Source organism: Dama dama, chromosome 11 (genome assembly GCF_033118175.1).
Source record: "Dama dama isolate Ldn47 chromosome 11, ASM3311817v1, whole genome shotgun sequence".
In the NCBI taxonomy this organism is placed as follows: Eukaryota; Metazoa; Chordata; class Mammalia; order Artiodactyla; family Cervidae; genus Dama; species Dama dama.
In genome coordinates, this window is record NC_083691.1 from 95,509,723 (window position 1) to 95,533,175 (window position 23,453).

Here is a 23,453-nt window from a genome sequence, read left to right on the forward strand (position 1 = left end):
GACACTCATGTGCAAGCCCTGGGTCAGGGAGATCCCCTGGAGGAGGGCATGACAACCCACTCCGGTCTCCTTGTCTGGAGAACCCAAAGGACAGAGGAGCCTAGCGGGCTACAGTCCACAGGGTCGCAAAGAGTCGGACACAACTGAGGCTGCTAAGCACAGCACGGAGGTAACTTGGCTATTTTTATATTAATTAATGCTTTCCCTCCTTCTTTCCTCCTTCCTTTCATTCTTGTGACGTTGCCTGTACTGTTGAGTTGGCAAAAAACTTCATTTGGGTCTTTCCATAAGGTCTTACAGGGAAAACCCAATGAACCTTTTAGCCAGCCCAATAGCCCTGTTTCATTATCAGGATATACCGCTCCCGCCACCTAGTGGTAATTTACCATATCTATTCTGACATTTCTTTTCATAATGAAATATATTATCTTCTTGTTTAGTCACTAAGTCTTGTCTGACTCTTCTGTGACCCCCTGGACTGTAGCCTACCAGGCTCCTCTGTGGGATTTCCCAGGCAAGAATACTGGAGTGAGTTGCCATGTCCCCCTTCAGGGGATCTTCCTGACCCAGGGATCAAACCAGTGTCTCCGGCTTTGGTTCCTAGGTTTCTTATCCCTGAGCTATCAGGAAAGCCCTAATTAGCATCTAAAAGAAACTGCTACTCTGTGGCCTTTTACAATAATATTACTTTTTCCTTTCTTTCTACAAGAATAAATACTTTATTAGCACTTAAAATAGCATTTATTTTACTGGAGCAATCCGCACTTGGCTTTGAAGACAGCAGTTCTTATTTGGCTATGTGGGAAGATGTAGATATTATTGAAGCTGACAAAACCAAAGGGAACCACTAGAAGTCGCTTCCCCCTCCACTCCAAAGAAGACACTACTTTGGAATACAACTCATGTAGTATTCTCCTGTGATTATCTTAAAGGCCAAACCAAACACCGTATTCATAAATACTTGGTGCTGCCTAAGTTGGTAAATTGGTTAAATCTATAACCAATGGACCTAACCAATCTGTGTTCCAATTTATGTGGAGTAAGGAAGAATCTTTTACAAAAATCTATTAACCATGGTTGACATTCAAGCCACCCTTATTTCTCAATGCAATTTTGTGAGGTCACTTTGGCTTTGTCCACTTACAGTTTTACAAACACTGGCTTCAGGAGATTTAGCAACTGTATAAGGTCACAGAACTAGTCAGTGGCCGCGTCTAGATTCACCCCCGGTTCTGTTTGACTTGAAATCCTGATGCTCTTCCTTGAATCACACTTAGACCTGCTCTCAGGACAAGGTCATTCAAGGGTAATGACCCCACCCATCTTACCAAGTTCTACTTCCAAGGTGTCCTTGATGGGATCCAGAATATCTGGTTTGAGATTAGTGTTCTTCACTAAAAGATAAAATTAGAAATCGTTATTTGCATTGGAAATCCGAAGGCCTGGTCTGCACAGTCACGTTTTGATCTAATTTGGGGGAACTTTTTCAAATTTTATCCATAATCCATAAGACCAGAAATTGAAGTTTGCATGTGAAAATCAGGCTTCCAGAAATGACTGTGACATCAGATTGCAGGTTTTAGCAAAACATGAATCCTTGATAAGTCCATATCTGCCTGGGTACATTTTCTTCCAGGCCAGACTGCTTGCCAACCACAGACTTGAACCCTCATCTTTTCCCTCCAAGGTTGGTTTGCGGTCCGTCTGGAGAAATGGAACAGGAAGGAGAACCCACCTGAGAAAATGCACAGGTCAGCCAGATAGGAGTCTACCTCTCCCTCCATCCTCAAGTTTACAATTTATTTCAAAGTAAAGGTGAGTTCAGCCCTTCATGGATCATTATCCCTCAACTTCCTGTCACAAACTTTCAAATGTGCCACCACTGTCGAAGTCCCTCCTGAAGATGCCTCATCTCCTAAGATAGGAAAGTTCATCTCTTCTACTCTGGGCACCTCCTGCTCCTCTCCTACTTCTCAGGGACCTCCTTCCTTCAGTTACTCCACCTTCTTCGTGTATCTTTTACTTTCTCTCTCTCTCTCTCTCTTCCCATCAGCATTTATCCTTGCTCAGTCTCCATCTTTTTTTTTTTTTTTTTTTTGCTGCTCCCTGTGATGTCTTGTAGGAATCTTAGTTCCCTGACCAGGGATTGAACCAGCAACCTCAGCAGTGAGAGCCTGGAGCCCTAACCACTGGACCTCCAGGGAATTCCCCAGTCTCTCCATCTTGAAACAGAGGAAAAATGCTCTTCAACTCACATCCCCACCCCTTCTCCTTCCTTCCCAGCTGAGTTCTGGAAAGAGCACTGTGTGTTCATGTCCTCCCTCCCCTCCCCTCCCATGTGTCTGATTTCTGCTCCCATCTCTCCACTGAAACCCCTTTGGCCAAAGTTGCCAGCCACCTCCATGACCTCCTTGCACAAAAATCCGCTGGGCACGGCTGAGTTTTTAACCTGCTTTCCCTCTTAGTAGCTAGGCCAGGAAGATCCCCCAGAGAAGCAAACGGCAGCCCGCTCTAGTGTTCTTGCCTGGGAAAGCCCATGGACAGAGGAGCCTGGTGGGACCCTCCGCGGGGGTCACAAGAGTCAGACACGACTGAGCGACTAAACAGCAGCAGGCAGCCTTGGCTGCGCCGGGCATGCTCTCCGCTCCTCCTTGGGCTGCACATCTCTGCCCTGACGCTGGCCTGTCCTCCCAGCCTCTGCTCACTCCGCGAAGGGCTGCGGGCCCCTCCTCGCGCTGCTCTGCCTCTTGTGAACGTCACTCCTCAGTTCTCTCCCTGCGGTCTGCACTCACCTGCTCTCCACGGGGGCAGCTCGAGTGCTGCACGCACCTGTCCTCTGAGCCATCTCTACCCTTGAAAGCTTCTTGCTCCTGCGTCATCGGTTTCACTTCCTCTACCACTCCCTCCCTGCCCTTCCACTGATACCCACTTGCTGATGTAAATGATGACCCTTCTCTTCCCAGAGCCAGTGATCTATTCCCGGGTCTCACCACACGAGGCCGAGCCTCACTCCCTCCTTGCACCGTGTTATTTCCGCGTTCCGGGGCAGTTTTCCTCTGTCCCTGCTTCAGCTCCTGTGAGATGCTCCCTCACCCCCAGCGCTGGATGCTCTGGGCTCTCTCCTCTCTGTCCTCACTGCCAGCCTGACCCCGTCTCCCTCGACCGTATGCCAACCATTCTCACATTCACAGCTCCAGCTGTTAGATCCCAGTCTGGTGTATCCAAATACCCACTTGTCACGGTGACTTGACGACTGAAAGTCCTTTCAAGACTAACTAACACTGAATTTCTTCCTCATACTCACTTCTTTTACAGTGTTCTTCTGTCTCATGGCATGATGCCACTGTTTACCAACTCATCGTGCCAGAAAAGTAAACCATCTTTGATTTCCCTCTTTCATCTTGCACTTAAACTCCATCTCTAATCACCTTTGCTAGGTCTGCTCAAACAGGGACCACAGAGGACTTCCCTGGTGGTCCAGTGGTAAAGAATCCACCTTCCAATACAGGGGACAAGGTTCCAACCCTAGCTGGGGAATGAAGATCCCACATGCCATGGGGCAACTAAGCCCAAGCCACATCTAGAGAAGTCCACGCACTGAAACTAGAGGAGCCCCACACGGAAATGAAGACCCAGCACTGCCCCTCCCCCTGAAAAGTGATGAGAGACATCTCTTAAGAGCATAATTCAAACCTGTTGCTTCTCACCTGTTCCCTCTACCAGCCCCGTATACCACATCCTGTCCTTCCCATTCTGTTCCATCCCATCCCAGCTCATCCCATTCCTCCCCATTCCATCTCACCTTCCCTCAGTGTACAGAAAATCCGCCTCCTCACCCAACTTAAAACCTGGCTCTCATCCCGGACTCCTCCTTTCCCCTCTTCCTCACTCCTGATTCCCAAACCCCTTTACAAATAACTTCCTAAATATTTCTGGAGTTCATTCACTTCTCTCTCTCCCTCTATCCCTCCTAGTTCAGGCCACCATCAGCAATTGCCTGCTTGACTCATGGCAGCCTCCTAATTCTTCTTCCTGCCTCCACTGTTGCTCCCCCAAACCCATTTTCTGCACAATAAGCAGAGAGATCTATGTCAAAACCAGATCTATTCATGACACTCTCCTTCACAGAACCCTCAATGGCTCCCAGTTGTCCCTTGGACAAAGTCCAGACTTACTAGAACAGTGTGGTGTCAGTTCTGCTTCCAGATACCCTAACTCACTTTCTTCTTCTCCCCGGAATGCACCATGCTCTCTCTCTCATCTCTCGCACATTAGCTGTGCTGCTCACTCTGGCTGGAACAGCGTCTTACCCATCTTCAGTGGACTGATTTGTCTTTGCTCCTCACTACTCAGCTCGGGTACCCAGGTGTGGGTTTGATGGGCCTCCCACATGCTGCACTGCTTCCCTTTGTCTCTATTCATCCTACTGAACTGTAGCAGCCTGAATCCTCCTGGTTTGTCCCACAAGATAGAAAGTTCTGGGAGGTCAGAGAAACATCTAGATGCTCACTCTTACATCTTTAGCATCAAGCCCAGGGCCTGAAATGTATTAGATGTTCTACAAATACTTGTGTGAGAATGAATACATGAGAGGATGAATGAGTAAGTGAGGAAGACAGGAATGATGACAGAGAAGACATGAAAAGTTGCAATGGATATTTCAAGGTATACTGTGGGAGAGAGAAAAGCAAATCCTGCCACTGAAAGTTTGATGGGGTGAGTTACCATGCCTGAGTGAAACAGCAACTGAACTTGGAGGAGAAGCTAGTGCTCCAAGTGGGCTATTTGCCTTCTAACCCCCTCACCCAAGGAACAATCTCATATAAATGTGAGTCGCTGACATCGAAAGTGGTGGTGAGCGCAAGGGCCAGGAAGTAGACAGGTCTCAGGGTGCCCCATGTGGTTTGTATCTTGTAATGAAAGAAGAGGAAGTAAAAGTAATTAATGGATTTACTAAGATCTAAGTCAATGATTCTGTATGGTTATGTTTTGAGATCAACCATACTTAAATTTATTACATCATATAGTTTATCCATGCATACTTGTAAATCTAATGAGAAAGACCCAAGGGAAAGCTGGGGATGAAAATCGACACTTCACAGAAGAATAAAATCTATGGCTGATTCATATCAATGTATGACAAAACCCACTGAAGTGTTGTGAAGTAATTAGCCTCCAAATAATAAAAAAATAAAAAGATAAAAAAAAAGAAGAAGAAGCTCAATGGGTCAAGAAACGAATGACAGGATATTCAACTTTGATAGCCGTCAGAGAAACGTAAATTGGAATGGGAAAAGAGAGTACGGTTGATTCAAATCAGAAAGTCTGAAACCTCTTCTAACTTTATTGAGGCTTTCAAAGGCTGAGTCAAAGATCTCTCTTGCTAAATGTCACATTGCACTTGAAACTACGTGGGTTATTTTCAAGTACCTTTTGGTATTGATTTCTAACATAATTCCACAGTGATAAGAGAACACACTCTGTATGATTTCAGTACCTTTAGATCATGAAAGTCTTACACCTTGTTTTATGTCCTTGGATATGTCCCAGTGTCTCCTGGTTTACAGTCTATGGAAACTTGAGTAGAATGTATATTCTGCTGTTGTGTGAAAACTGTATAAATCTTAATTATGCTGAATTGGTTCACAGTGGTTTTCAAGTCTATTATATCCTTCTACTTCTCTGTATATTCATTCTATTAATTTTTGAGAGTTTGATATTCAAATTCTAACTAAAATTCTCAATCTATCTACTTAAAAAAAGTAATTGCAATATATAGAACTATATGTAACTTTGTTCTGTATTTTCTAACTTTCTTATAAATGTATTATCATACTTTCGTAATTCAAAAAATAAATAAATAGAAAGACTGAAACCACCAAATATTATTAATATTTGGGATAAATAGGAATCTATGCATTGCTCATGGGAGTATAATTTAGCAAAATATTGCCTAAGAACAATCCCATGTGTTTGTAGCACAAATTTCATTTTATAACATAAAATGATATCCTACTTTATTAATGGAAATATACATATGTAGCAAAAGCATAAACACATAAATGGAAAGAGTGGGCTATATCTGCAAAGAGAGGAAGTGGGAAGGGCTGGGGACCCAGACCTCAAGCTCTATCTATAACATTTTGTTTCAGTAAAGAAACAGTGAGATGGAAAAACCATTATTAAAGCTGGTGATAGGTACGTGAGTGTCACTTATCTCTGGGTGTGAGATATTTAGTATTATTTTTAAATGTATTATCTCTCATGTGTGAAATATTTAATCTTTTTTATTTCTGTGCATGAATCTTTCATTTTTTTATTAGGATTTTTTTTGAGGTAGATCATTTTCAAAGTCTTTATTGAACTTGTTACAATACTGCCTCTGTTTTATGTTTTGGTTTTTGGGCCAGCAGGCATGTGGGATCTTGACTCTCTGCCCAGGGATTGAACTCACATCCCCTGCATTGGAAGGCAAAGTCTTAACCAGTGAACCACCAGGAAAGTCCCTAATATTGTTTTTTGTTTTTTGTATCACAAAACAAAGAATCAGTGCATAGAAAACCCAACTGGTGACCTGAATATGATTCACAACAAGGCCTTCCTCAGAGGATGGAAGCTGGGTTAATGGAAAAATTGATATTTGCCAATATTCCAGGCTTTTCATGACTACAGTCTGTGACTATCTCCTTCCCCCAGCCCCCGAAAGGAAAAAATCACTAAGCCAAAGAAGGTAACTTTAATTGGGTAATTGGACTTGAAATAGCAAATATTGAAACCAAAAAATCTCACTTACCAATGGTTTTCACTTGAATAACAGCTCTTACTGTCCATGAACTTGAATTATCTGTCTGAGTGTAATCACACACATACATGCCCTGGTGATAGTCATAAACTTCATCCACTTCAATTGGGTTTCTCCTGTTTTCAGGGAGAAGTTTTCCATTCTAAGCCAAGAGAGAAGAAAATTAAATAACTTTTAAAAAAAGAAAATTAAATAACCAAAGAATTACTATTTGTATTAAGCTCAGCTATAGCCAAACTTCACAAATTTGAACCAGAGAAGAAGGTCAGTCTGATATAAGGATATTGCAGAAAGTCATACCCTCAAATTGTGAAAACATTCTGTATTTGTATCTTTAGGGGCACTGTGATATTTACTGAATGATGGGCGATCAGTATATCACTAGTCCTGTAATCATTAATTCTCTAACCTTCACGTAGCACCTGCCCTTCCAACTTTTCACTAAAAGTGTGCCAATATGTATTCCAATGGTATATTTCTCACCACTGCAGTCAAAAGAAAAGAGATTAAAAAAAAAAACAAAAGTAACAAAATAATAATAACCTATTACCCACGTAGAAACTTCCCTGGTAGCTCAGTGATAAAGAATCAACCTACTAATGCATGAGATGCAGGTTCGATCTCTGGGTCAGGAAGATCCCCTAGAGAAGGCAATGGCAACCCACTCTAGTATTCTTGCCTGGAAAATCCCATGGGCAGAGGAGCCTGGCGGGCTGCAGTCCATGGGGTCACAAAGAGTCGGACACGACTGAGCCACTAAACAACAATGCATGTAAACTGCCAAGCTTTTTCTCATGTGTGTTTCCTATGATCATTCCAAGGATTCTCTGGCTAGGTTTGCAGACTCTATGCTTCCATTTTACAGACAAGAAACTGAGGTTCTGAAGTCTGTGTTTGCTTTATATCGTATAGCTCGTGAGAGACCTGAGAATCCAGCTTCATTTTTCTGATTCTGAGTTTCATGTTCTGATTAAGGAATTTCCCTTCCACTTTGCCTGCTGACTTGCAGAAGCAGGAATTCCCCTCCTCCAGTCTCCGGTGTGTTTCCTGTGGCCCCAGAAAGAATTTCCAGTAGGTTGGCCAGGGGCTGAGAAGAAGGTCAGAGCTGGTCAGAGCTGGGCAACTGCAGGTAGGAAGTCAAACAAGACCAAGAAGGGGAACAGATGAGGTTAGACAGTGTTTAGTGGATCTCAAGAATCAAGAAACTTTTAAAAGGAAGTTTCAGAGCATGGGGTAAAACTGAGATGAAACTTCTAGAGAAGATGGTAATATACCTGCAGAACAGAAATTGGTGAAGGTGGGTTTTAAATTATATGAGAAAGTAGCACAGAGAAGAGGATGCAGAGTTGGAACCAGACTGCAGCTGGGCCATGGGGAAGATGAGTAATTACTAAGATTAGTAATTACTAAGTAATTACTAATGAGCCTGATTTTTTTTTTTTAATGAAAAGTAAGTATGGCTGAGTATGTATCATTAAGATTTTATGAGATGGAGGCTTCCCTGGTGGCTCAGTGGTAAAGAATCTGCCTGCCCACACAAGAGTCAAGGGTTCAATCCCTGATCAGGGATGATTCTACATGCTAAGGAGCAGCTAGGCCGTGCAGCAACTATTGAGCCTATGCTCCGTAACGAGAGACACCGCAGCAATGAGAAGCCTGCGCACCTAAGCTAGAGAGTAGCCCCCGATTGCCTCAACTAGAGAGAAACCTACACAGCACCGGAGACCCACCATAGCCGAAAATAAACAAAAAACTTAAAAACCAGCATTTATGAGATAGAACTCAAGCGAAACATCAAAGAAAAGAGATAAACCATTTGTCTCAAGAGGGATGGGAAGCCCTTCTAATAAGACAATCGTAAATGATCCAGGTAGGAAAGAGGTGCCACTGGGGCCTCATGAGAAATTCTTTGTTTCGCTCAGATATGAACCAGTCATGAGCAAAACAGGGAAGGAGGAGAGTGGATCAGCGTGAGTGTATAAACAGCATCAGTGAGTCCTACAGAGAACTGACACCTCTGACACCCTGTGGATTATAGTGTTGCACAGAGGGTAGGAAGTTGCCCAGGATTCAGAAGTTTCACAGTGAGAACAATTGAATGGGCCAGTGTATGGACCTTGGGAATAATTTCCAAAACCCCTTCCCTCCCTGGCATCACATCAGCCTTTGGTCTGGCGAGTCTTACCTGCTCACCAGCTCTCCATGACCCTGGGTTCACAGGGTGCCACTGGGCACCAGGAACAAGAAGAATGAGGCCAGAGGAAATGAAAAGAAGTGGCGGTCTATGTGTGAAACTTCCATGGAACTCAGGGTTCAGAGAGGACGCGGCAGCCACGTCAGTGCTGTGGCATGCGAGTGAGGCCGTCTTAAACCACCAATGGAAAAGTCACTCAGGCACAGTGCTCCTGGCAGGACGTCACGGCCGTGTCATGGGCACCCAGGTTCAGTGCCCCGAGCCCTTCCAGAAGAGCCTCTCCCACTGCTCTAACTCTGCCTTGGGTCAAAGACTCACTAAAGACTGAACGAAACACACTCACCTTAGCATTAGAAAGAATGGATCTCTCAGTCTTGTCGGACTCTTTGTGACCCCGCTGACCGTGGCCTCTGTCCATGGGATTCTCCAGGCAAGAATACTAGAGTGCGTTACCATCCCCTTCTCCAGGGAATCTTCCCGACCTAGGGATTAAACCCAGGTATCCCATATTGCAGGCAGATTCTTTACCGTCTGCACCATCAGGGAAGCTCTCCCAGGGATACTGACTTGGTAAAAAACTTCATTTGGGTTTTTCCACAACATCTCAAAGAAAGGTCCAAAGGAAATTTTGGACCAACTCAATATAACATCATCTCTAGATGAAGTCTATTTATGCCAGTTATTTGTCCTTATATTTTTATTTAGGACTTCCTTGGTGGCTCAGATGGTAAAGAATCTGCCTGCAATGCAGGAGACCTGGGTTTGATCCCTGGGTCAGGAAGATTCCCTGGAGAAAGGTATGGCAACCCACTCCAGGATTCTTGCCTGGAGAATCCAATGGACAGAGAAGCTTGCTGGGCTACAGTCCAGTCCATTTGAGTTCATTGATTAATTTATTATTAATTTTAAATTTATGATTAATTAATTAATAATTTATTTATTCAGTTCAGTTCAGTTGCTCAGTCGTGTCCGACTCTCTGCGACCCCGTGAATTACAGCACGCCAGGCCTCCCTGTCCATCACCAACTCCCAGAGTTTACTCAAACTCATGTCCATCGAGTCGGTGATGCCATCCAGCCATCTCATCCTCTGTCGTCCCCTTCTCCTCCTGCCTTCAATCTTTCCCAGAATCAGGGTCTTTTCCAATGAGTCAGTTCTTTGCATCAGTACTGGAGTTTCAGCTTCAACATCAGTCCTTCCAATGAACACCCAGGACTGACCTCCTTTAGGATGGACTGGTTGGATCTCTTTGCAGTCCAAGGGACTCTCAAGAGTCTTCTCCAACACCACACTTCAAAAGCATCAATTTTTCGGCACTCAGCTTTCTTCACAGTCCAACTCTCACATCCATACATAACTACTGGAAAAACCATAGCCTTGACTAGACAGACCTTTGCTGGCAAAGCAATGTCTCTGCTTTTTAATATGCTATCCAGGTTGGTCATAACTTTCCTTCCAAGGAGTAAGTGTCTTTTAATTTCATGGCTGCAATCACCATCTGCAGTGGTTTTGGATCCCAATAAAATAAAGTCTGACACTGTTTCCACTCTTTCCCCATCTATTTCCCATGAAGTGGTGGGACCAGATGCCATGATCTTAGTTTTCTGAATGTTGAGCTTTAAGCCAACTTTTTGTCTCTCCTCTTTCACTTTCATCAAGAGGCTCTTTAGTTCTTCTTCACTTTCTGCCATAATGGTGGTGTCATCTGCATTTCTGAGGTTATTGATATTTCTCCCAGCAATCTTGATTCCAGCTTGTGCTTCTTCCAGCCCAGCGTTTCTCATGATTTATTTATTTATTATTAAATTATTAACCTACATCTCTTATGTCTCTTGCACTGGCAGGCTGTTTCTTTACCACTAGCCCCTGGGAAGCCCCATTGGTCTAATGTCATCACTTTCAGTGATATGCTGCTTCCAAGAGGTTTGCGACTTTCCATGATACTGTATTTGTGTGTGTGCATGTGTGTGTAAGCATGGGTGCACACACATACATGCAATGCATGCATTTCATGCAATTCATGAAACATAACCTAAATGATGACCTGTCCAAATCTTAATCAGAATGGATACATGTATATGTACAACGGAGTCCGTTTGCTGTCCACCTGAAACTATCACACTTCAATATAAAATAAAAACTTTTAAAAAAGATACAATTTTAACAACAATCATTGTTTGCCTGCTTTTAAGACAGATGGTTCGTCACCAGTAGACACATCGTGACCTTTGCAAGCAAACCAGAGGAGAAATTAAACTTCCTTTTGTGCATGTCACACAGTGTTAGGGTTTAGTTCATAAAAGTGGTTTATACAGAAAACTGTCAACTACCCTATAGATTGTGCTTACCAGAAAGCAACAATAGCTTTCATTTCAGGGACATGAAAATTAAAACTTCAAATGCATTTTCAACTTAAATAACCGGGGACAGGCTTACTTTCTGGGACTTGGAACAGCCACCTTGACATAGTAAGATGTTGATCACCCCAGATTACAGATTCATTTGAACCGTGGGAAGCTTTGTTAAGAGAGAACTGAAAATAATGAACAGAACCACTGACTTTTCTTAGTACAGTTTAGAGGTTATGAAATTAATGTGTTTTTTTTTTAATTGAAGGATGTTCACTATAATATTGTGTTAGTTTCTGGTGTACAGAAAACAGTTTCACACACACACACTATATATATCAGTTCAGTTCAGTCACTCAGTTGTCTCTGACTCTTTGTGACCCCATGGACTGCAGCACGCCAGGCCTCCCTGTCCATCACCAACTCCCAGAGTTTACTCAAACTCATGTCCATTGAGTCAGTGATGCCATCCAACCATCTCATCCTCTGTCATCCCCTTCTCCTCCCACCTGCAATCTTTCCCAGCATCAGGGTCTTTTCAAATGAGTCAGTTCTTTGCATCAGGTAGCCAAAGTATTGGAGTTTCAGCTTCAGCATCAGTCCTTCCAATGAACACCCAGGACTGATCTCCTTTAGGATGGACTGGTTGGATCTCCTTGCAGTCCAAGGGACTCTCAAGGGTCTTGTTCAACACCACAGTTCAACAGCATCAATTCTTTGGCACTCAGCTTCCTTTATAGTCCAACTCTTACATCCTTACATGGAAAAACCATAGCCTTGACTAGATGGACTTTTGTTGGCAAAGTAATGTCTCTGCTCTTTAATATGCTATCTAGGTTGGTCATAACTTTCCTTCCAAGGAGTAAGTGTCTTTTAATTTCATGGCTGCAGTCACTATCTGCAGTGAGTTTGGAGCCCCCCAAAATAAAATCTCTCACTGTTTCCATTGTTTCCCCATCTATTTCCCATGAAATGACGGGACCAGATGCCATGATCTTAGTTTTCTGAATGTTGAGCTTTAAGCCAACTTTTTCACTCTCTTCTTTCACTTTCATCAAGAGGCTCTTTAGTTCTTCTTTGCTTTCTGCCATGAGTGTGGCATCATCTGCATATCTGAGGTTACTGATATTTCTCCCAGCAATCTTGATTACAGCTTGTGCTTCATCCATCATTCTCATGATGTACTCTGCATATAAGTTAAATAAACAGGGTGACAATATAAGCCTTGACGTACTCCTTTTCCTAATTGAACCAGTCTGTTGTTCCATGTCCAGTTCTAACTGTTGCTTCCTGACCTGCATACAGATTTTTCAAGAGGCAGGTCAGGTGGTCTGGTGTTCCCATCTCTTGAAGAATTTTCCAGTTTGTTGTGATCCACACAGTCGAAGGCTTTGACAGTCAATAAAGCAGAAATAGATGTTTTTCTGGAACTCTCTTGCTTTTTCAATAATCCAACGGATGTTGGCAATTTGATCTCTGGTTCCTCTGCCTTTTCTAAAACCAGCTTGAACATCTGGAAGTTCACGGTTCATGTATTGTTGAAGCCTGGCTTGGAGAATTTTGAGCATTACTTTGCTAATGTGTGAGATGAGTGCAATCGTGTGGTAATTTCAGGGTTCTTTGGCATTCCCTTTGTTTGGGATTGGAATGAAAACATTAAATATATACATGTATATGTATATACATATGCATACTCTTTTCCATATTCTTTTTCATCATGGTTTTCCACAGGATATTGACTGTAGGACCCTGTGCTATATAGCAGAAACTTGCTGTTCATTTATTTTATGTACAGTCATTTGTATCTGCTAATCCCAAACTCCTAATTTATCCCTCCCCCTCCTTTCTACTTTGGTAGTCATAAGTTTGTTTTCTATGTCTGTGAGTCTGTTTCCTTTTCATCAATAAGTTCATTTTTGTCTTATTTTAGATTCCACATATAAGTGGTATCATATGATATTTGTCTTTCTCTATCTGACTTACTTCACTTAGTATACCAGTCTCTGGGTCCATCCATGTTCCTGCAAATGGCAATGTTTCATTGTTTTTTATGGCTGAGTAATATTGTATTGTGTGTATGTGTGTGTGTAGACCACATCTTCTTTATCCATTCACTGGATGGACACTTAGGTTCCTTCCATATCTGGGCTATAGTAAATAGTTCTTCAATGAACAGTGGGGTGCACGTGTCTTTCCAAATTAGGCTTCTGTCTGCATATGTGCTCAGGAGTGCAGTTGTTAGAGTGTATGGTGACTCTGTTTTTCCTTTCTGAGGATCCTCCATACGCTTCTCCATGGTGCTGCACCAATTTCACAGTCCCATCCACAGTGTCGGAGGGTTTCCTTTTCTCCACATTCTCTTTAGCAGTTTTTATTTGTAGACTTTTTGATGAAGGCCATTCTGACCAGTGTGAAATGATTCCTCATTGTAGTAAGGTGTTTCTTAAATTAGGATTTCATTGGGGCAGTATATTTTCAGCGTCACTTTAAAATATAAAATTGAGACCTTAAGCACACACTCACCCTCCCTGTTCACTTACTTCTACAATGACCATAACACCAGTTGTCATTGAATCTCAAGAGAATCAAGTGAGGAAACAGCATCTCACCCCACAATAATTTTACCTCCAGGAGCATCTGATGCTGAGTCTAGGAATACAAAAAGTCAAGAGATAGAGACTTTCCTGGTGGTTCAATGGCTAAAACTCTGTGCTCCCAATGCAGGAGGCCCAGGTTTGATCACTGGTCAGGGAACTAGATCCCACAGGCAACTAAGCCCTAGTACAGTAAAAAAAAAAAAAAAGGGGGGGGGGGCGGTTAAAGAAATCATAAAAATTATTTGATCAGTGGCAATTTAAAATGATAATTTTACATTAATAAACAGATATATTTGGAAGTCAAATTTAAAGTTTTGCATGATTTCTTAAAGCAAAGTATTGAACTTCAAACAAGCATTACAAATGTAGGAGGCAATTTAAATTCTCTTCCCAGATTCTGCCACCCAGGGGTCAGCTGACATCAAATGACTTTAGAAGAGATGCTCAGGCAGCATCTGTGTATCTGATAGGACTTAGTAAAACCATAAAACTTGTTTTTGTCGTGAGGTTTACTCACATGTCGTTCCCAACTCAGAACCATTTGGGAACTTGTCTTTCCCTAGAACCCCCCACGCACGACTCACCTGTGCAAGACACCTGTCACCTGGGAGTCCCTGTGTTGGCTGTGTGGTCTTCCCAGATGTGCCCTGTTCAGAAAGTATTATCGCCTCCTGCTTCTTTTAGAAACCCTTTAAGACACACTTGTTGGGTGTACCTTTCACCTTAACCATACCCTTTGCTTTCCAAAGGCAGTAAAGTTGAACAAATCAGGTTTTCTGCATGAGTGAGTGGTCATAAGTTTATGTCTTAACCTCCCATGTCATGTACTTGAATTTTAGAAATTTTTCTGGCACGGATCAGGAGGGTGATTCTAATGACTGGAACATCAGACTCTGTGGCTACTAGGGGATAGACTGCTTTAGGAAGTCAGGTCTTCTCCGTAGGCATGAGGCCATGCTTTGGGAAGTTCTGGAGCAGTGGTTCCACAACATTTTCAGCATCAGAGACAGGTTGCGTGGAAGACAGTTTTTCCATGGACCCGGGTGGGGGGAGGGGGTGGTTTTGAGATGACTCAAGCACATTACAATTATTGTGCACGTTATCTCTATCATTGTTACATCAGCTCCTCCTCAGACCATCAGGCGTTAGATTCTGGAGGTTGGGAACTCCTGCTCTAGACCTCAGATTCAAACCCATGCTTCTATAATGTACTTAAAGAGCTATTACCATAAAGACAAACTCTGGCATCAGATTCAGAGAAGTCATTCTTACCTGGTACCAGGTCACCTCTGGACTTTGTGCATCACTTTGGTGGCTGAGACCTGGGCAGTAAATGGAGCTCATGCTACCAAGAAGAAGGTGTTGCTCATGTGAGACAGAACTCTCACAGGACATATTTGTTTGGGGCTTAACTTCTAAGATCATCCAGACACAGCAGGCATTCTCTTGGGGGCTCCTAGGGAAGTTAATAAGGTCCCGTGAACACAGGAGATCAATCCAGTCAGTCCTAAGGGAAATCAACCCTGAATATTCATTGGGAGGACTGATGCTGAAAATGAAGTTTCAATACTATGACCACCTGATGCAAAGAGCTGACTCATTGGAAAAGACCCTGATGCTGGGAAAGATTGAGGGCAGGAGGAGAAGGGGATGACAGAGAATGAGATGGTTGGATGGCATCATTAACTCAATGGACATGCTTTTGAGGAAACTTTGGGAGATGGTGAAGGACAGGGAAGCCTGGCATGCTGCAGTCCATGGGGCTACAAAGAGTCAGACCGACTTAGCAACCAAACAACAACAGCAGCAACATGAACACAGATGCTATACTCAGATAGTAAAGGACTTGGAGATGTTTGCAGAGAGAAATGCATTTGAGACATTACCTCATCCTAGGTCTACACATGTATAACCCAGCATGGTGTATCCCTGTGGTCAGAAAATGAAGGCTGCTCTTCTCCTGGATGACGTGAGGAGCATTCTGAGTGATTTCTACTGCTGGGTCTCCATTCTGAGGCTGCAGGTACCACTGGACATCAGAGAGGTTCTTATTACCACTACAAGGCAGGTGTTCAGAGCCTCGGGTGGGTGAGAGCCGACTTCCGTGGTAGAAATGGGATTTCTGTGGCTCTGGCAAATCACAAAACAAGACAAACTCCTCCCCACACCTTGCAGAGTATGTTCTAAGCGGCTTTTCAGTGAAGCAACCTGAAAACCACAATAAGCAAAACAACACAGAAACACATTAGAAGATGAAACTCTATAGCGCTGGTGCATACACACTATCAAGAATAAAGCAGATATCTAGTGGGAAGCAGTTGTACAGCCCAGGGATCTCAGCTCAGGGCTCTGTGATGACCTCGAGGGGTGGGGTGGGAGGGAGGAGGGAGGTCCAAGAGGGAGGGGATACGTGTATACATATGGCTGAGTCATGGTGTTGCACAGCAGAAACTCACACAATATTATAAAGCAATTACATTCCAATGAAAAATAAAAGTAACTCTTTATCTTCAAACAGTGACTGGAAATTGCCTATTTTCTATTAAATAAATATTGAAAGTTGTAATTTTAAAAAAAGAAGACACTCTAACTTATATTTCCAAAGGGTATTTGGTTTCACAAAGAATTAAGCTCCCATGGGTGTCTTTCTTCTTATTATTTTCCATTTTGTGAGGGAAAGAAGTTCAGATCTAATTCCCTTCCATTGGTCTTCAGCATCACTAATAGTAATGGAGGTTTCCTGTTAGAGATGGCCAACCCACCTGTAAATCCTCTTCAGTTGCATCCACTGAATACTCAGCAAGGGTAACTGGGCTCTCCATCAATGCTTGGAATCAACTCAAATCTGTTCAGCCCAATCATGTCTCCTACCCCCATTTTAACAGCAGAAAGGAAGCGCTCTGGATAATTACATCATTTCCTCATGTATCACAGAATATCTGTCACTTTCACCTTGGAACATAAGACTCACAGGGTCAGCAGGAAAAGTGAAAAACCCCTACCTGGAATATTCAGTCCTTTGATGCTCCCTCCTGCGATAAGCCAAAGAAATATCCAGCCCAAATAAAGCATCATTCTCCCTGGGTCCCTGTCATCACTGCAGGACATTGGTTCTGTGGTCAGAGTAGAGGACATTTCCCCTCAGAGCTCCACCCTTAGGATCCTCTTCATTTCTGTAAATCAAGAAATGGGAAATGAAGAAATTGGAACCAGCGATCAAAACGCAAGTCACACAGGAAGCTTTGAAAGGGCAGGTCCTACCCAAAAGCCCTCATATGCCCACACTTGAGTGGTATTTTCAGTGGTGTGTGGAAGTCCCTGCATACCTCACTTCTTACTCAACTGAAGGAGGAAGGGCATCTCCGACTCAGGGTTCTGCTTGAATTTATCCTCCATACAGTGTGTTCTTTTGATGTTATTTCTTCCTGGAATACTTTTTTTTTTTTTCCTTAAGTTTCTGACCAAGTATGTATATTTTTGGGCTTCCCTGGTGGCTCAGACAGAAAAGAATCTGCCTGCAATGCAGGACACCCAGGTTCTATCCTTGGTGGGGAAGATCTCCTGGAGAAAGGAATGGTGACCCATTCCAGTATTCTTGCCTGGAGAATCCCATGGACAGAGGAGCCTGGCAGGCTACAGTCCATGGAGTTGCAGAGTCAGACAAGACTGAGCGACTTTCACTTCACTTCTAATCACGTATATTTTCATGAGCAGTTTAGAAAGAGTTAGAAGAAAGTTTTCCTGAAAAGATGATCCAAGTTGTGTGAAAATGTCAGATCCTCGTTAGGGAAGCTAGTCCTGTAGCTCACGTGTATAAATGAGAATGTCTGTCATTTGCTGGCTTGTAACAGATGTTAGAGAATAGAGGATGCTTGACTTACTGTGCCCCAAGTAAGACAGGGAGCGCTGTTGCTGGGTGGCATTTCTAAGGATTCTCTGAAGTCTGAAAGGAAAGAAGGTCACCCCAAGGTAGAATGTCAGACCCTGGACTGTGTTCATTGTGGTTTTGCCCATCTTTTTGATAGAGTGGCTGTTGGAACTTTCAAACCATTTGAAAGAGAGGAGGGATGAGGTTGCTGGGTGCGTACCCGGGTCCATTCAGGTTGTTGTTATTGTTTAGACGCTCAGTCGTGTCCAACTCTTTGTGACCCTGTGGTTTGCGCAGCAGTTTGAACATTCTTTGAAGACATTGCCGTTCTTTGGGATTGGAATGAAAACTGACCGTTTCCAGTCCTGTGGCCACTGCTGAGTTTTCCAAATTTGCTGGTGTGTTAAGTGCAGCACTTTAACAGCATCATCTTTTAGGATTTGAAATAGCTCAGCTGAAATTCCATCATTCCGCTAGCTTTGTTTGTAGTGATGATTCCTAAGGACCACTTGACTTCACACTTCAGGATGTCTGGTTCTAGGTGAGTGATCACACCATCGAGGTTATCCTGGTCATTAAGACCTATTTGGTACAGGTCTTCTGTGCATTCTTGCCATTCAGATTGCCATAACAGAAAACCAAAGACTGGGTGATTTATACCCAAGAGAAATATCTTTCTCAAAATTCTGGGGTCTGGAAAGTCCAAAACCAAGGCACCAGCAGGGTTACCCTCTGTGAGGCCTCTTTTCCTGGTTCATAAGTGACACCTTCTCACTCTGTCCTCATATGGCGGAAGGGGCTACACATGTGAGGGAGATAGAACACGGAGACCACCCTGACATGAAGCGCAGAGGAAGTTTGGAGGAAAGACTCAATATTGACAGTCAAAGCTACAGAAAATTTGGGTGCAAGCAAGACTGGACAGCTTCTGTTAGGCTTGGCCATGGCAAGTGTGGAGGGTTTAGGGTGATGGGGATGAGGGAGTTGGAGAGGAGCGTGGACAGTGGGGACAAGCCACACCCTCCCCAGGCTCCCCCGCGCACAGAAGACAGGACAAGGAAATGTTTCTGCCGGTGCTGGCTTCATTCCACCTTGGAGGAGAAGGAGCTGGAGGGGTAACAGGCTCAGTGCAAGTGAGAGTGAGGAGAGACAGCATGTACCGACTTCTCTGAGGAGGCAGGAAGAGACAGACCCAGAAAACCAGAGACATTATCCTGGATGGAGGCAAACAGAGTCATATACACTGGGAGTTCCCTCCAGATCCGTTTGCCCAGGGTTGACCCAAAGTCAGGATGTTTCCACCTGGCGGCTGATCCGCTGAGAGGAGGGCACGCTCAGTGAAGAAAGGGCTTCACAGGATGGTGGAAAGACCTAGGGTGCCAGGGATGGGGACCAGAGTCACTGCATCAGTTATTCCCAGTGGCGACAACGGCGGGGGGTGGGGGGTGTGTGGGCGGCGCTCTTATCTTCTTACCAAGATTGTAAGCAAGGAACAGGGCAGGGTAAGTAACTGCCTTTCAAGATGAAGTCTGCTTCCCACCTCTGCTTGCCTTTCCTTTGCCTACAAAGCCCCTGAAGGGACAATATCTCCATCTCCAGTCACTGCCTGGAAACAAGGTCTACAAGCACCTGCCTAGAAAACAAACCTGAGAATGTCATTTCTGTGCTGATAACCTCACCAGCCCTCCACCTATGAGATAAAGACTCCATTCCAAAGCATCAGATGCCAAACCCTCTATGACCTGATATGGCTCCCTCCTGACTTATCTTGTGCTTCATCCCCAGAGAGACCTCCATTGACCACTTGCGGCACGATCAAGTGGTCTCCCTCCCTCCCTGTTCCCCACTGCACCAGCCAGCAGCCATTTCTCTTATTAACTCATGTGTTGGATTACTTTGTCTTAGCACTCATTATTGTCTTGTTTCAGAGACTTTTCCCCTAATTAGAATCAAAGCTCCATGCCGGCAGGAACTGAGCCTGTCTCGCGGGATGCACAGTCTCCAAGTGTGTGGCTCACACAGAGCTCAGTGAGTCCTCATTCAGAATTAATCCACACCACCGTGTGGTCATTTCATATACCGTGTTCTCCCACCAGGTTTGGAGCTCCTTAAAGGCAGAGATCCTGTTTCAGAAATCTTATCTCCTAGGACAAATCTTCGTGCATAAATCATAATCAATTCTATTGTCCCAATAGATGCAGAAGAATTCAAGAGGAGTCAAAACAAATCAATATCGACAATTAACTTGCTGTGTGACTCTAGCTAAGACACTTAGCCTCCCTCTGCAATTCAGGATTTTTAATTAGCAAAACAAATTATTCGGACTGTAATAGTTGTTTTTCCACCTTAGAGCTTGGGGGCTCAAACTTCTGGGGATTTGGCTCTGAAATCTGCTTTTTTTTTTTAAAGTTCCCTGACTGGGGAAATCATGAGACGCTATGATTTCTAAGATTATCTCACCTCTAACATTCCACAGTTCCATGATTGAATGACCAATGACCAATCATAGAAAATCGGCTACCACGACACCTATAAGTCTCCAGCCCTCAGAAATTCCCACCCAAATCTTGAGTGGACAGATGTTCTGTCCATGACAAGTTCACTTGCTGGGTTAGGACCTCAGGCTGCCTGGGACTGTCTCTAGGCAAGGCCTTTGTCTCTGGGATTGCATTTCTCAGATGACCTCCATTACAAGAATCACCCAGAACACTTATTACAAATTCACCTGTCTGAGCTCTCCAAACCATATTAAATCAGATTCTCAAAGAGAAGAACTTTGGGCTCTATATTATAAAGAAGTGTCAGGGGACTTCCCTGGTGGTGAAGTGGACAGGAATCCACCTGTCAATGCAGGGGACAGGGGTTCTATCCCTGGTCCAGGAAGATCCTACATGCTGTGGAGCAACTAAGCTTGTGTGCTACAATCACTGAGTCCATGAGCCTAGAGCCTGTCCTGGTAACAAGAGAAGACACCACGATGAAAAGCCTGCACACCGCGATGAGGAGGAGCCGCTGCTCATCGCAACTACAGAAAGGCCTGCGTGAAACAATGAAGACCCAGTGCAACCAAAAATAAATAAATAAATGAAAAAATAAACAAGGGTCGGGGAAGTCACTGTGACCAGGGAGCACCCCTGGGCAGTCCTGCTCAAGGACAAGAACAGAGCTTTGGGAGGTAGGTCCGTGCCAGGTTACGGCAGTTATTGCCAGCACTGCTATCAACTGAACGTGGGAGCTAGTCCATTCTGGAAACCCCATCCGTGTGGGATAACTCAATGGGTATTGTTTGTCAACATCTACCTCTTTGAGATCTTTTAGTATCTATGAGATGCCTTCCATTCCACCATCACCAAAACACTTCCAAGAATCATAAGGAATTAGCCAAGGTGCATTTACCAAACATTTATCATGCACTGAGCAACTTAAAGAAACCAGGCTGCAAGTCTTTCATGGGAGTAAAACAATAGCCAGGAAACTCTGAATCTAACGGGGTCCTGCCCTTTTACATACTTTATGCTCACACTTGGGAAGGCAGCTGTTGTCTTTCTGGTTTTACTGATGGACAACCAAGGCTCACATTGCTGAAAGAGTGGTCTCCACTATTAATGATAATTGCACATCTTAGAAATATTAGAAGAGGAATTTGTGTCCATATGGAGAGGGTCTCAGGGACTCTAATTTTCCTATCACCATATGTCATCACCTCGGAGGAAGAGATGAGAGGGGGTTTCCCTGGTGGTCCAGTGGCTAAGACTCTGTGCTCCCAATGCAGAGGGCCTGGGTTCCATCCCTGGTCAGGGAACAGATCCCACATGCTTCAACTAAGAGTTTGTATGCCACAACTAGGAATCCTTCGAGCTGCAAATAAGACCCAGCACAGCCAAATAAATAAAGTTTTTAAAAGGAAATGAGAGTCACAGGGTGACTTCCAGTATCTGACGGGTCTCTTCTCCAAACCAGCTTCCATACCTGCTTTCCATATTTCCTTTGTCAGAGGTTGAAGATCCCCCAGCCCCCCGCCCAATCAGTTGGTCAAGACTACGCTTTCAATCTTTCGTTGATGATGAATTATTATTTTTGCTGATCCAGACTTTTGATGTGAGAATAAAAAGAGGAAAGGCAGGTGGAGTAGGCAGGTATCAACAAAGAATCTGAGACTCAAGTAGGGGAATCCCACCATCAAAGACAATTTCCCATGGGATCATAGGTGACTGTACACAGAGAACACACGTACGTGTAGACATCTGATCTGGTGAAATAGCAACCATTTAATTCAACTAATATTATTATGGTTCTCACATAATCCATGGTAGCTTTATCTACCATTGTCTAGGAACTACAGAAGATCAAGAGTATAGCTTGATCCAGTGGCTAAGACTCTGAGCTCCCAAAGCAGGCGGCCTGGGGTTCAATCCTTGGCTAGGGAACTAGATCCCACATGCTGCAACTAAAGATCTCATTCATGTGCCACAACTAGAACCTGGTGCAGCCAGATAAATTTTTTTTTTTTTTTAAAGAGTGTAGCTCACACTCTTAGCAATCTTACGGCGGTCAAGTCAAGACAAATGTTGAAATTCAGCAAGCATCTTAAATCCCTCTACTCTCCAGCTTTCCCACAATATACTCGAAGCATTATGGAAAGGCTTATTTGGTAACTACAAGGTTTTTAATAATGTGAGGCCTCCATATAAATGGAGATATAACTAGTTCAATACCACACCTAATAGTATAAAATAGTTAATGAAAAGGAACTGCATTAGCAATACATTCTGAAAATGTTTCAAGTTCTTTTCTCAACTTATATTTGCTGGTTAGGAAATCTAGTGAAAAAAAAAATGTACTCATGTCTTACCTGTACTTCCTGTCCTTAAGACACTGAAAAAGAGGAAGGAACTTCAAGGCTTTATTTCAGTGACTGCCGGCTTTTCTATCTGATGAAGAAATGTGAGCATATCCATTTTGAAAGAGGAATACAGTATGTCATCCTGCCCAGAGAGATACATTTAACTCACACACGTTTAGAAATAATAAGCTAAAACTGGAGAGAAAAAAAAGGAAAATCTTTTACTAAAGGAAAATGACCATTGACATTGTCAAATTCATGATCATAAAGAGAAAAATCAAATTAACTGCCTCTGTCTGTAGAAGGAAATGACCAAAAGATAAAGCATCTAAAATTCTCTCCAGGCCAACCTCCTTGACTAGATAATGTTTGCGGTCAGGTTTAGTTGAAAGAGTGAGTAAGCCGACTTCCTTTACAAGAATTTCCTCTACAGATTATTAGCACTCAACTCAACTTCTCAACTGTGGGTTTGGGGTTTTTCTGTTTTGTTTTGTAAAACTAACTCCCAAAAATGTAACCTTTATGATATAGCCTAAAGCTTTTCTTGTGATTCACTTTTTTAATTCTGCAAAAGGAAAAAAAAGAAAACTCTATCGACATTTTTTTGAAACAATGATTTATTTATACAGACATGGAAATGAATTTAAAGTCTAAAATCACCAAGGTTTTTTGGCACCTATTTATGATTAAAAGAAAGATTCAAAATATAACATCTAATTAAGAACACCCTGCGTGGTGTGTGCTCAGCTGTGTCTGACTCTTTGTGATCCCATGGACTGTGGCCCACCAGTCTCTTCTGTC

At 43.4% G+C, this 23,453-nt stretch overlaps 1 protein-coding gene across 1 annotated transcript in view; it reads right to left on the reverse strand.

Moving 5' to 3' along the window:
• IL18RAP (interleukin 18 receptor accessory protein) overlaps nt 1-23,011 on the reverse strand; it is a 35,205-nt gene extending 12,194 nt beyond the window's left edge. Inside the window, exons 1-6 of the mRNA XM_061155843.1 lie at nt 22,662-23,011; nt 16,944-17,114; nt 15,828-16,149; nt 15,214-15,397; nt 6,794-6,944; nt 1,329-1,394 (exon numbers count right to left, since the gene is read on the reverse strand). Coding sequence (XP_061011826.1) covers nt 1,329-1,394; nt 6,794-6,944; nt 15,214-15,397; nt 15,828-16,149; nt 16,944-17,076 — 856 coding nt within the window. The 5' untranslated portion in view covers nt 17,077-17,114; nt 22,662-23,011. The remainder of the gene's footprint in view (nt 1-1,328; nt 1,395-6,793; nt 6,945-15,213; nt 15,398-15,827; nt 16,150-16,943; nt 17,115-22,661) is intronic.
• Between the last annotated feature and the right edge of the window lie 442 nt (nt 23,012-23,453).